This window comes from Tamandua tetradactyla, chromosome 21 (assembly GCF_023851605.1).
Source record: "Tamandua tetradactyla isolate mTamTet1 chromosome 21, mTamTet1.pri, whole genome shotgun sequence".
Taxonomy (NCBI): domain Eukaryota; kingdom Metazoa; phylum Chordata; class Mammalia; order Pilosa; family Myrmecophagidae; genus Tamandua; species Tamandua tetradactyla.
Window position 1 is genome coordinate 9,137,141 of NC_135347.1, and position 13,599 is coordinate 9,150,739.

General features: G+C 44.4%; 1 protein-coding gene across 1 annotated transcript in view; it reads right to left on the reverse strand.

Annotated features, from left to right (window-relative positions):
• TNFAIP8 (TNF alpha induced protein 8) overlaps positions 1–13,248 on the reverse strand; it is a 120,754-nt gene extending 107,506 nt beyond the window's left edge. The window contains exon 1 of the mRNA XM_077138879.1: positions 13,157–13,248. Within this exon, the coding sequence (XP_076994994.1) occupies position 13,157 (1 nt within the window). The 5' untranslated portion in view covers positions 13,158–13,248. The remainder of the gene's footprint in view (positions 1–13,156) is intronic.
• Positions 13,249–13,599: the final 351 nt, after the last annotated feature.

Sequence of the window (13,599 nt, forward strand, 5' to 3'; positions counted from 1 at the left end):
CTTTGTTGGTGGTCTATTGTTTTTCTCGTGATTGTATTTTCTCTTTGACCATGCTCTCCTATAGGTTCACTATGCTGTATAAAATGTGGACTTTAAACCCATATTACCGACAGCCCCTTTGAACATTAAAAAGTTAGAACAGGAGTAGCCCAAACATCCCTAGAGAGTGGGAGGAGGGGTCGGGGTGATGGTGGAGTTGTACGGAGATGGTAGGGTTTGATGGATGAGTATGATTGTTGAATTATTATGCTGACATTTCTTTCGGCCTCCAGTACTTTAGAGCAGCTGGAACTAAAAACCTAAAGTCATGGAACTGTAGCCCCTACCAGACTCTGAAGTCTGTTCTACAACTAATTGTTGCGATGTGCTTTGAAATTTATTCCTGTTATGGATATATGTTATTTAAAGAGAAGGAGGAGTATAACAGAGAAGATAGGATTTAATAAACAAGCAGACTGCAGAATCATTATATTGATATTTCTGTTGCTCTCTGGTGTCTTGGAGCAGCTACAAGAAAAAATGAAGAATTGTGGAACTGTAACACATACCAAACTTGATAATCTGTTCTACAACCACTTATTACAGTGTACTTGGAAATTTATTGCTTTCTTGTATATATGTTATATTTCACAATTTAAAAAACATTAAAAAGGAAAAAAAAATGACCATGTCAGAAGGACTCAGGAGCTAAGTGGAAGGGGAGCTTACTGGTCAAAGATGGAATGGTTTGTGTCTCAGTAAGAATAAAAATTTCAATGGCTTGAAACCCATCAAATATGCTTAAAGATATTAGTTCATAAGGATATATTTAAAAGAAAAACTAAATGGTCACCTAAGAATGAAAGGAAACCAATTCTTGAAAACTGGGTGAATCAAAGGAAAGAATCAAGCATTTACCCTGTTCTTCCTACATCAACTGGGTAATCAAATATCATATTGAAGGGAAACGTGTCCTTAAAAAATTATTGCAGCTAATAAAATCAAAATGATAAAATTAACACATCACCACCGTGCAATCCTCACAAATAATTAGATCTAGGCATTCAGGATTAATAGCTGCTAACATCAAAAAAAGAGTTGAAAAATCAGACACCACATGCCTCCGGATGACAGAACACAACAGCTTGCCAAAGTTATAAGACCTGAGTCTGCTAAGGCCTCTGGATCCAGATGCAGGAACTAGAAGGTGAGGGAACAAGTGAACTGCCCCATGAGTGTGTATCTTTCTTGCTATCAAGACTGTGGGAAACTCTACAGATTGAAAAGCCCAGGTTCCTCAACAAACAAATTATTTGTATAATGGGGGTGGGGGTGGGGGAGGGTTGGGCATGGTAAGGCAATCAGTAGATTCAAAGAAGCTCAAAAGACACATCAAGTTTTATAAAAATGAGCAAGAGTAAACTGCAGTGCATCTGGACACAAATATGGGCTTCGTAAAATACAAAGAGATGCAAAGAGGTGCTTACTAAAAAGTCAGGGAGGTGAGTACTTTGGGAGGGGCAGAGGGGACTGTGATTGGGGCACGGTGTACGAAGGCACTTCTGAGGTGTCCGGCTACCTTTCATTTCTTAGCTTGAGTGATGATGACAACGGCCTTTGCCTTATAACCTGTACAATTGCTTTGGGTGGTTTTTGACATTCATGCTTTAAATGTTAAGAACATCTAGGGGTATCAGCCTAACAATGGGCAACTGGATGGAAAGGACTGCAAGGTGTTCCCTGGTGCAAGGCAGAGAGCAAGGAAGCTGTGTCTTATGAAGGACTCATGTTTCAATAAAGTTCTCATGTTTGAGGTAAATGACTTCATCTACGCTACTGTACTAAGAAGAAAATGCCTTATAATTTTAAAATTATCTTAAAAGCTTGTAACAAAAAACGTGCTTCAAAATATCCTGAGGGAAATCTTAATTCAAAATGAGCCCTTGGGTGTCTATTATAACCGTAAAGAGCTGCTGGGATGTGGCAGACACAAGATTAATCACTTGACTCAAAGTTGTAACATTCAACACAGGGCAGCTTCGAGTTCCCGGAAATGGACACGGAGCTTGACATACCTTATCCCTCTCTTAGTGTCCGAACTTAACACACCTTACTCCCTGTCTGAGTTTCCTGAGACTGCTGTAACACAGTACTGCAAACTAGGTGAGTTAAAGCAAGAGGAATGCATTGTCCCACAGCGCTGGAGGTGAGAGGACAAGGTGTTGGCACAGCCATGCTCCCTCTGAAACCTGGAGGGGAGTCTCCTTCCTTTTCTCTTCCTACCTTTCCTGTCGGCAACCCTTGATGTTCCTTAGCCTGAAGGTGTGGCACTTCAATCCTGACCTCCACTGTCACCTAGCGTTGTCCCCTCTGTGTCTGTGCGCCTCTGTGCTCCAGCTTCCCTCTTCTTATAACACATCAGTCATACTGGAATAGGACCCACCCTAATTGGGTTTGGTTTTATCTTAACTAATCACATCCTCAAAGACCCCACTTCCAAAAAGGATCACATTCACAGGACAGGGATTAGGACTTGAACATATTTTCAGGGGTGGGGACACGACCCAACCCATACACTCACCTGCCCAACTCTCTATACAAGTTATTAGCAACAGTAGACTAAAAAACAAACAAACATACAAAACAATTTTCCCCTTTAAAGCATCCTGAAGTCTAAATGACCTGCCACACCCAAGGCAGCAGTTACTGCTTTAGAAATGTGTATTTCTGCTAAAACCTCCAGATAGGTTCTTAGGCCAGATGAGGCCTGAAACCCAGAGGGGCCAGCCTCTCCAGAACATCAGCTAGTTTCAACCCCTTGTCCCATACTATTGACAGCCCTTTTCAACATGAAAAAGTTAGAATGGGCATACTCAGTTAACCCTGAAGATTGGGAGAAGGATCAAAGAAGAAGGTGGAGTTTTAACCAAGAAGATAGGATTTAACAAACGAGTGCTGAATCATTACATTGATATTTCTTTTAGTCTCCAGTATCTTGGAGCAGCTAGAGAAAAAAACCTAAACTTGGGGAATTGTAGCCCATATTAAACTCTGAAATCTGTTCTATAACTACTTATTAAGATGTCCTTTGAAATGTGTTGATTTTTTGTATATATGTTATATTTCACAATAAAAATGTTAAAAGAGAAAGAAGGAAATGTGCATTTCTAGAACGAAGTGAGAACATTCAGCCGGCCAGCATTTGCACTGTGTTTGAACTGTGGACAAGGCGTCTTGGGGCACTGCACTCCTGTCACCACAGCCAAAGTCAAGAGCAGCCCAGTCACCCTGCATCTCCTACGGCTGACTCCCAGCTGCCCAAGCATGCGGCAGGGGGCAAGCTCTGCACAGAGACCACCAAGAAATTGTCCATGCGTTTGCAAAACTCGCTTCACACAAAGACTATAAATTAGAGACAAATTTGTCATCACACAAGATTGGCGATCTGCTGCATGAGGCAATAATGAAGGACACATTTCTCCGGTTAATATTGTCTAACTCCTTCCTAATATGAAATAGGAGATAATTATTATCTCTCAATTTGAGAACTGCTGTTCCATCAATTTTGAACCTCTAGACCCTAAATTTTCACTTTGAAATACAAATTATATTGGAAACAAACTTGAGATTTTTGAAGCCATCTGCAGATGGAAATGGGTCTGTGAGCAATCTATTGTCAGATGCAGCACCACAGATTTTTCATCTCACTCTGCAGAGGCAATTGTATGTACCTGCTGAAAATCACCAGGCAAGCAGGTACTAGCAAAAGGCTCATCTTTCCACTGTTAAAAAAACACAAATCCAGTATCTTAGAGCAGCTAGAAGTAAAAGCCTAAAATTGTGGAATTGTAAGCCATACCAAACTCTGAAATCTGTTCTACAACTAATTGTTGCAATGTACCTTCTGAAATATGTTGCTTTTTAGTATATACGTTATTTTTCACAAAAAAGTTGACGGTGAGGATAAATGCACAACTATGTGATGACATTGTGAACCACTGGTTGTACAGTTTGGATGATTACATGGTATGTGAATATATGTCAATAAAATAAAATTGGGAAGAACATATGTCAACAAAATAAAATAAGGGAAGAATAAAACAGGGATGCAAACTAGGTAGTAGAACCTGACTGATCGGGGAGCTAACGGCCTTTGAGAGTCCACAGAAAATAAGGGGACTTCTCAGCAGTTTACTGGGGAGTAATAACCTATAATAGTTCAGGACCCAAGTATGGGAGGCAGCTGAACTGCGAGGTATGAACCCCAGCCCTGCCAGGCATCGCCAGTGTGACTCCGACAGATTATTTAATATCCCTAAAAAGCCTCAGTTCCTCATCTGTAAGCCATGATTAACAAAAATGCCTTTCTCACAGGGCCATTAAGAAAATGAAATAAAATAATGCATATAAAGCACTTAGCACAGTGCCTGGCATATTGTGAGCACTCAATAAATGTTCTCACAGGGCCATTATGAAGATGAAATAAAGTAATGCATACAAAGCACTTAGCACAGTGCCTGGCATATTGTGAGCACTCAATAAATGTTTGCCATGATTATTATTGCAGTTGTGAATGTTTTCAGAAAAAAATAAAGACCTCTCTATTTGACAGAGGTCTTCCAGGCTTGAATGTAGGACTCTTTTTCCAAAACAAATAGTGCTTTTTTATAATAAATCCACGATCTTTAACATCAGAAGTCATTGCTAGCAATAATTAAGTATACACGGTTTTCAACACCTACCATCATTGCTCCCCTCCCCCCCACTTATTCATTATCATTGTTTAGTTTTAATTCCAAAAGAACCTGAGATTACTATCATCAGAAACAGTCACAGTCTTAGCTGGGTAGCTTCTAGAATATGGCAGCCTGGGACAAGTGCATGTGGCAGATGCTGCTATTTGTCTACCCAATAACCATTCGGCCCTCTCCCTTCTTCCGAGTGGCACAGCCAACCTCCCACATTAGAGGCTGTCAGGACCTATCACTCACTTCCACAGCTTCTCTTGCAACTGTGACTCAGTTTTACCCAATGAGATCTAAGGAGGCTTTGGGAAAGATTTTACCCCTAGTGAAAAAAGAGAGACACTACATAAGAACCTTTTCACTGCCCTCTCCTTGTCCCAGCCACTCTATGTCCCCCAATATACACTTGAATGAGATTGGGAGAAGGATGTGATGCCTGGAACTAAGGAAGCCATTTTCTGCCAATGTGGTCGCAACTCTGCAGACAGAAGGGCAACATGTTAAGGGTAGAGGAGCAGAAAGAGAGAAATGATCTCAGTCCCTGTTTGAGCCACTGATCAAACCTTGAACCTGTTCACCCCCAGACTGCCCTTCATGTAAGATGATTTAATGTTCGAATTGCTATTAGTTGGGCAATTTCATATCTGCAGCCTAAAGCAATCTTTCATAAGTACACTACTACCATGTATATACAAACATAAGGGTACCGATAACAGGGAACAAAGGTAAAATTAGGGGCACACATACTTGTAGGGAACTCAGAGGCAACGTGTTTTGGTTTACTAGAGCTGCCAGAATGCAATATACCAGAAATGGTTTGGTTTTTCAATGGGAATTTTTTAGTTTTACAAATTTACAGTTCTAAGGTCATGAAAAATGTCCAAATTTAGGCACCAAGAGGAAGATAGCTTCCTTGAGGAAAGGCTGTTGACATCTGGGTTCGTCTGTCACATGGGAAGGCACACGGCAGTGCCTGCTGGTCCTTCTCTCCTGGGTTCTGGTTTCAACGGTTCTCTCTCTCAGCTCCTGTAGATGCTTGCTTTTTTCTCCCAGGGCATTTCTCTCTCCATATTTCTCTCCCATTTGTCCTCTCATAAAGGACCCCAGTGAACGATTAAGAACCCCCCTTGAATATCTCAGTTGAAATAGCCTAACCAAAATGTCCCATAGTAGGTCTGTCTCCAGAACCTGGCCTTTGCTGGGGTACCTAACAAATCAGCACCCAGGAAAAGGAGGATGGTTCATTCTCTCCGTCCTTGCCATCTGTCTCCACAAGTCATTGCCCAGCCTCCTCCAACTGCCCCAGTTTCCAAGTGGTGAGGCTGGAAGGCCTGGTGTGCTGGACTCGGGGGCAGCAAACCTGGAGAATGACCGGCTAGAGAAGAAGGCTTGAGGTAAAACTCAAATTAGTTCCTTTTCATAATTGTTGGTCCCTGATTAAATATTTAAAGCTCAAGGGAGAAAAAGCAGTGGCTCTATTAAAAGGTTAATACTATGTGTCCCCAGTAGCAGACTTTTCTTTCATAATTTCGATGGCTCCATCTTGAATAATAAACTGAAAATGAACCAGAATTCAGAAATAGGGAAGAAAGTCTCTAGTACTGGCACAACCCAAAATGCAGAGAAGAAGAGAAGAAGGAAAGACAGCAGGAGGGAGAGGTGGGGAGGAGGAAGAGAAGGGGAAGTGGAAGGCAAAGGGGAAAAAGAAGTGAGGGCAGCATGATGGTGGCTCAGTGACAGAGTTCTCGCCTGCCATGCTGGAGACCCAGGTTCGATTTCCGGTGCCTGCCCATGCAAAAAGAAACAAAAGAAGAAGTGACAGCAGAGAAGATTTCAGAGAAAAAGCAGTGCCATCTCCTTTTTCCCATTGTTTTCCATTACAAAATGAGAGGGGCACTCAGCACAGAAGAGATGCCTCAAGACGAGGTGGGGAGCAGCCCTAGAGGAGGGAAACTGGCCACTTAATAACCCAAAGTCTTGGGTCTGTGGCTTTTCCAAATTTGTGCCATTCTGGAAAAAAGGATGTCCCTCCCATAGCACTGATTTTCAAGGCACTGTGAGATTTCCTCAAGTCAACCACACATTCAATTTATGATGTCAGCCTTGCCAGGTGACACAAAATTGAGAGTTGTTTTTTTCACCTATCGAATACTGAGTGCATTTGTCAGTATCTCTGGTTCGTGGCTTTCAACTCCTGGATTTATTCGTGGAACACTGCTATTGGTTTTGGCCGTTATTTTTTGTTCCTGACCTGGTTACTTTTTAACGTTTTTCAGTTCTGAGAGAATTTACGTGAAGAAACCACTTTGTTGTTTCTTTTTTTTTTTTTTAACATGGACAGGCACCGGGAATCGAACCTGGGTCCTCTGGCATTGCAGGCAAGCATTCCTACCTGCTGAGCCACCGTGGCCCGCCCACTTTGTTGTTTCTTAAGATGGGTACAGGGGTGTTCATTTTAATCTTTTTTAAACTTTAAAGAGATTTGCTCTTTCCATGGCCGTAAAAATCACTCTAAGATATCTGCTGCCTGAATAACCTTCTTTAGAGAACAAGACACAAAAAATGCTCTGCCTGCCTAGGGGTTCCCAATTAGTCACTTGGGGTCCTGTTAGAAACACAGGTTCCCAGGCCCAGCTGTGGGGGATGCTGGATTCAGTAGGTGGGAACCCAGAAATTTGTACTTCTTGTGGTAAGCTCCCCAGGTGATTCAGACCAGATAGGGAGCTGCGGTCCCAGATGAGTCCTAAAATACCGCACACTGGATGGGTTCAAAGTTTCATTCAGTATATCACCTTGGTGGCTATCAAGACAATCACCTTCTCAAACTGCCCCACCTGGGCAGGTCCCTGGTACTAGGAGGAGATAAGCGCCACAGGTATACAAGGTAAGAGACCAGCTGCTTCCTCAGGAGGCTGCCTGTTTATACCTGGTCCTCTTAGTCCAGCAAGGAATAGCTGCCCTTCCTTGCAGGCACTATCAGTCATTCCAGGCCAATAAAGAAAAGGAGCAAAATGACCAACTGTGTGCAAACAACTAGAGACCATCACTGGGGGAGGCCTGAGCTCATTCCCCCCTCCCAGGTGCATTCCGTGAGTCACTGGGGCCCTATCTGTGCACTAAGGTGAAAGGAATTCCATCGCTAAGTAAAGAGGGTTCTGCCCTTCTCTAGCAATGAAAGTAATACTGGATCAAACATCTGCCATTTCCCAGAAACCTACATCAGGTGGGGACAAGGAAACACAAGGGAGACACTTCCTGATCACAGACAGGTGGACTATTTCTTAAAGGTTTGAGTCACCAAAGTTTGTCCAGGGACTCTGCCATCTGTTGCCAAGATTTCACCTGCATTTTTTTTTTCTCAGAAGATGGTGACATTTTTGAGAAATTCCCTTGTTATGCCTGGCCGCGTGTGAGAGTCAGAACACAAGTCAAATGAAGAGCCCAAGAGGAAAGGAAAGTGTGGTCAGGTCTCCACTTGCACACACCACTGTCCCTGCATCCCCCATACTTGTTGACAGCCATGCTGTAAGGAATCAATTTCTATTTAATCAGTAAAATAATAAGGGGTGGTGGGGAGGAGGAGGCTTGAGCTAAGCGTGTTTGGTTTGGAAGGAGTAAGAGCCAAACTTAAGATCTCAGCTGGGTGAGCTGTTGCTTTTTTGTTGTTGATGCTTGTTTCAAACAGTAGAGAGTGAGCTGTGCACCAGGCTGAGTACTGTGTTACCAGAAGAGCTTGCAACAGTGCGCGACACTGGGGACGGACGTGGTTTCTGCTCGCCGCTTGCCGGAACTCGCACAACTTCCCCTGCCAACTCGCGAGCCCCTGGCCATTTGCGACACGACACCAAGGGCTGCAGCCTATCTGTGATAACCTGGGTTCATCCATTACCTATTTAAACATGGGCCCCTAGAGGTGAAAAGCCAACCCACTGCTCACAACATAATTGTAATAGGTTTTTTTTTTCTTTCTTTTTTGCATGAGCAGGCCCCAGGAATCCAACCCCGGTCTCCTGCGTGGCAGGGGAAAACTCCGCCACTGAGCCACACAGCCCTTTAATAGGTTTTTTAATCCTCACTTCCAGGGTAGCTGATTGGATACCACATGGCTCTTTTTCCTGCTCAAACACACACACACACAAAAACAAATGCCCTGCTCTGGCTCATTTATCATTAGCAGTAACAAGATTTCCCTTATATAGTCACATGACCCTGCAGCTGGGAATCAGTGAAAATGCGTTATATTCACCCTGCTCTCTGGGCAACTCTGGCATGGTTAGAATTCGTGCTAAAAGGACAGATGGAACAAATGACCACTCTCCCTCTCTATTCTACTATAACCCAGTACCAACACCATCCTCTTGAAATGAGACCTATTTGGCCAACCCAATAAAGTCTACAACTTGCTGGGTGCCTTTTGCACACTGGAGGAACATTCTGGTTTAATCCACACAACGACCCTATCATATCAGCATATCCCTGGGTTGTACCTGAAAAGAGAGGTTCAGAGAGTTTAAAGAGATTGTTGAAAGTCATACAGAGCCAGTGATGGCTGAGACTTGAGCAGCTGCTTCTAGCTAAAGTCATTCTGAAACAGCCGATCCTTGACTAGCCTAGAAGTCATCTCTACGCCCAACGTTGACAAGAAACTACAAGCAATGGAGTTTAGGACTTAGTTCCATTCTGCTGACCCAGATCTGTTTACAAGTTAGCTTGGTGTGCTCCACGGAAGGCCCATTTCTGTTATCTCTTATCTTTTACTTTTTTGTGGGGAGAAGCTGTACGTCTAGACCCCAGGCACCTTGAGAGAAATATTACACCTTGAGAGAAAATTTCCAGGGCAACCCCAGGAAAGCAACCTTGTTGATACCCATCCAGCACTGATGTGAAAGCCAAGAAAATAAAATCCTGTGAAATTAGGCTTATTACAGTTCCTACCATTAGTTACTTAGAACAGATGTGGTAAGAAAGGTGTTTAGTGAAGTTTCTTATTATTTAAAAATACACATATTTTTAAAATGCTTCTTCCACTGTCCTAAGGAGGAAACTTTACTTTCTTTTGTGAAACACAGAAGAATTATGAACCCATTCTGCCACTATGCCTTCAGGGACCCCATCTTTCTCAAGGACACCGCTCCACAAGCGACCCAACCTCTCAGATCCAAGGTCTTCAGGTCAGCACGAGAGGCCTGTGCAGTGCCAGGCACACAGTAGGAGCTCAAAAAATGTCAGCTGCATGAATGAATGTGCTCGCCCCCTGTAAGCTAGGCTGAGGGAATATTTCACCAAACTTGCATATCAGCAAATGCTATGGTCTGAGACCCACAAGCCAAATGGTTTCCAAGGTGCCTCTTGCCTCTGATAGTCTAGAACTTTTGCACTCCACTTGTAGTTCATTTTCTATTTGGGGGGCCAAAATGTAGAATGATAACTAACTGGCCTCCACTGCATCACATCTGACTTCATTCACATTTTGCACCAAGGTTCTCCGATTTTTTTAAAGCCCCAACATCAATCATTTTTAGCCATGAGAAGCACCACTGGTGGACAGAAGTTGACAACTGCAGCAGGCTCAGACCCCAGGGTAACAGTCAGCAAAGCCAAAAGAGAGAAGGAAGTAGACCCCGAGCCATAGAGAGGTATAAATGTTGGGGAGTTCAAAGCTCTTTTTTGGTATTTGTTGAGTTCTTTCCGTGTGCATTTAGTATTAAATGCAGGATGTGGGCAGCGTGGGGAGGGTGAGGTGCTAAAAGTTAATTCTGGCACTGTACATCCTTCCCTTGATTTATGTATCAGAGCCAGAGCTCTCTGAGAACACTAGAGAGAAATCAGGGTTAAATCATCCTCTTTTTTTATATTGATTGTTTTCTGTGTATGTCCTTCATTTAAAAAATCAGTGGCCCCAGTACTGGGGTTGCACTAACGCCCCCTTTGCTCACTTCCATTGCTCTCCGTGAAAAGCACGGGGCCCTTATTTTTTGTCACTGTTCCTCCCCTGCCTCCTAGAAGCTACCCCAGGTTCATTTCCTTTAACTTGCTTCCAAGTCTGGCTATCCCAAGCAGAAAAGGATTAACTGGATCAATTAATTATAAGACCTCTGAAGTGTCCAGCACTGTGGCAGATTCAACTTCAGGATAATTTATTTGAACTTCCCCAAACCATAAACCACCTAGAAATCCAACCCCCCACCCTGGGTATTTCCTAATGATTAGCTGTTTGGATGCAATCATTACTCTCCACACACCTTTTCCTCCAATTTCAACAGAATGAAGAATTGCATAAAAATTATTCCTAGTCCTTGCAGTCTATTCACCCCCAGTTTCTGCCATTTTGTTTGAAACCCCAGAAAAATGGGTCTTCATGACGCCTCACTATCCAGATGAAGAACACTATGTCAGAAATAGGGTCAGCAACAGAAAATTAGGAGAAATAAAGATAAGTAGATTTTCCAGCTCTCACAACTCCTTTTATTGTTATATTTTTAAATGCTATAACAGAAGGTATTATAGATTAAAAGTCTCCCTCAAAGACAATTGTTAAAAGGTGTATTTGTGCAGGATCACTACTATTTTAGGGGAACCTTCCTATATCCAACAATCAGTAAATACATGATTCTCAAATCACCAGATAATCTATAGTAAAATACTAACTTACAGAGTCCATATCTGTAAATGCAAATAGCTTAACACAAAGCATGCAACATCTAGCTATGCATATTTTACAGGGAATTAAGTGGTATACCACTATCCTAAACTTTACTAAAATTACATGTTAAATATTCAAGGGGGGGGCAATGTGATGGTGGCTCAGAAGGCAGAGATCTTGCCTGCCATGCCGGAGACCTGGATTGGATTCTCGGTGCCTGCCCATGCCTAATTAATTAATTAATTAATTAAAAATTCAAGGGGGCGGGGAGCAATTAATCTGTATGGAAGGGAACAGGCAATCCAAAAAAAACTACAAAAAGCTAATTGTATTACTACCTAAAATATGGACAATAACTTGCTAATTCAACACCCCATGACAGATCTAAATAGAAGGCAGCAATAAATGTTTCCAGGTGTTTAATTAAGTGTGATAATTATTTCTTTCCTTAAAAGGAGATGGAGTCATATATTTACATTGTTAAGCATAACGTTTCTTTAGTTAAAACAGTGTGGAAACACTTTTGTGTAACCCAGGATTCAAACCAGGATAAAAATACCTACTGCGGTAAGCAGCACTTTTAAAGTGATTTATCAGCTCTAACTTTCATATGCCAATGCACAACGGCATCTAAAAGACTGCCCTGCTTGGTTATTTCTTTTGGCCATGTAGGTTTTTTTAACCCTACACCTCAACAAATAACTTCTACTCAAATGTAATTTTCCTTCTAGCAACTCTTAAATGGACTCTTAAAAATGAAGTGGGAAAATTTTTATGGGTATCTGTGCTTTTATAAAAAGGACAAAGAATAAACTGAGATGTACAAGAATTCAGAGACTTTTAGAACTGGATGGGATCTCAGGAACCTGAGAATCAATTCATGGATGAAGAGACCACTTTTGAGAGAGCCTCTAGTACTGCCCTTGCAATAGCAAAGCTATCAATTACTTTTTAAGTGTATAAATACGCCCTGCATTGAAACACTACTGGCCCCCAATAAAAATAAAAATCAGAACCCAAGGATTTTGTTTCAACTCTGGGCACTCAACTACTGTATCATTTCTTCCACGGCTCCACTCAGGGTACTGTTCTTTCTACCAAGTTCTGTGTTTTAGGAAATCGGTTGGCTTTAGAAATGGGATGTCGCGCAATCTACAAACATCTTTTAGGTGCCCAAGCCCGGCTGGTCAGCCCAGTGTTGAAGCGTCTTGTCAGCCGTCGTGAGTTTCACAAAAGTTGGGCGCTCCTTAGCGCGCAACCCCCACCCCGCCCCCACTCCCCAACTCTCTTCTAAAGAAGTCTCCACTGAATGATCGCCAAGCAAAGTCTGGTCCCTGACCCTTTCACAATGCAGGGGTGGATCACAATCTCGGGCCAGCATCTAGGTCCGCAATCTGGGGCACCCTGATAAGCCGGGCAGTCCTTCGCCAGCATGTGCGGTTACCAGGAGGGCGTGACACCGAGAGGGGGCCGCGTCTCCAGAGGAAGGAAGAAGTGAGGAGCGGGGCGCGGGGCAGGGGGTGGGAGTTAAGAGATCCGCCGGAGTCGCTTAGGGCTCTCAGATGCGAGACTCAGGAACTCGGTAAAACTCCCGGGAGTTTCCAAGGCTCTGCGTGCGCGCGCGCACACACACACGCGCGCACACTTACAAGCACACACTCACACACTTCCCAAACTCTTGGTGAGCGGGAAGCGGATCCCCCGGTAGCAGCCCCCTCCGCCCAGCCGCCGGGGAGAACCGCGGGGGACTGGGGGTGCGAGGGGGACGGTCACGCCCGGAGGCACTTACTCGGAGGAGGGGGTGCGACGGCGCCGGGACGCTGGGAGGCGCGCTGGGAGGTCTGGCGGCGCGGAGTCGCCCGGTCGTCGGCTCCCTCGCTCGCGGGCGCCCTCAGACAGCTCAGCGGAGCGCGGGCCTGGGCGAGCAGGAGGGGAGGAGCCAGGGGCCGGGGGGCGGGGCTGGAAGGAGGAACCCGGAGACCAGGGGTGGAGCTGGATGAGGGGGAGTAGCCTACCGGCAGGGGGGAGGGCCGAGAGGGGCCGCGAGGAGGAGAGGGAAGGAGGAGCCAGAAGGCGGGAGGCCGACCTTGGAGGAGGAGCCCGGAGGGCGGGGCGGGGCGAGGCGGGGCGGGGGAGGAGCCCGGCGGCCGAGGAGGCGGCTCCGAGGTGCCGTGTGGCGCGGCGTCGCGCGCCGGCGGTTGGGCCCAGAGCGGAACGGGCCGGCGGGCCCGC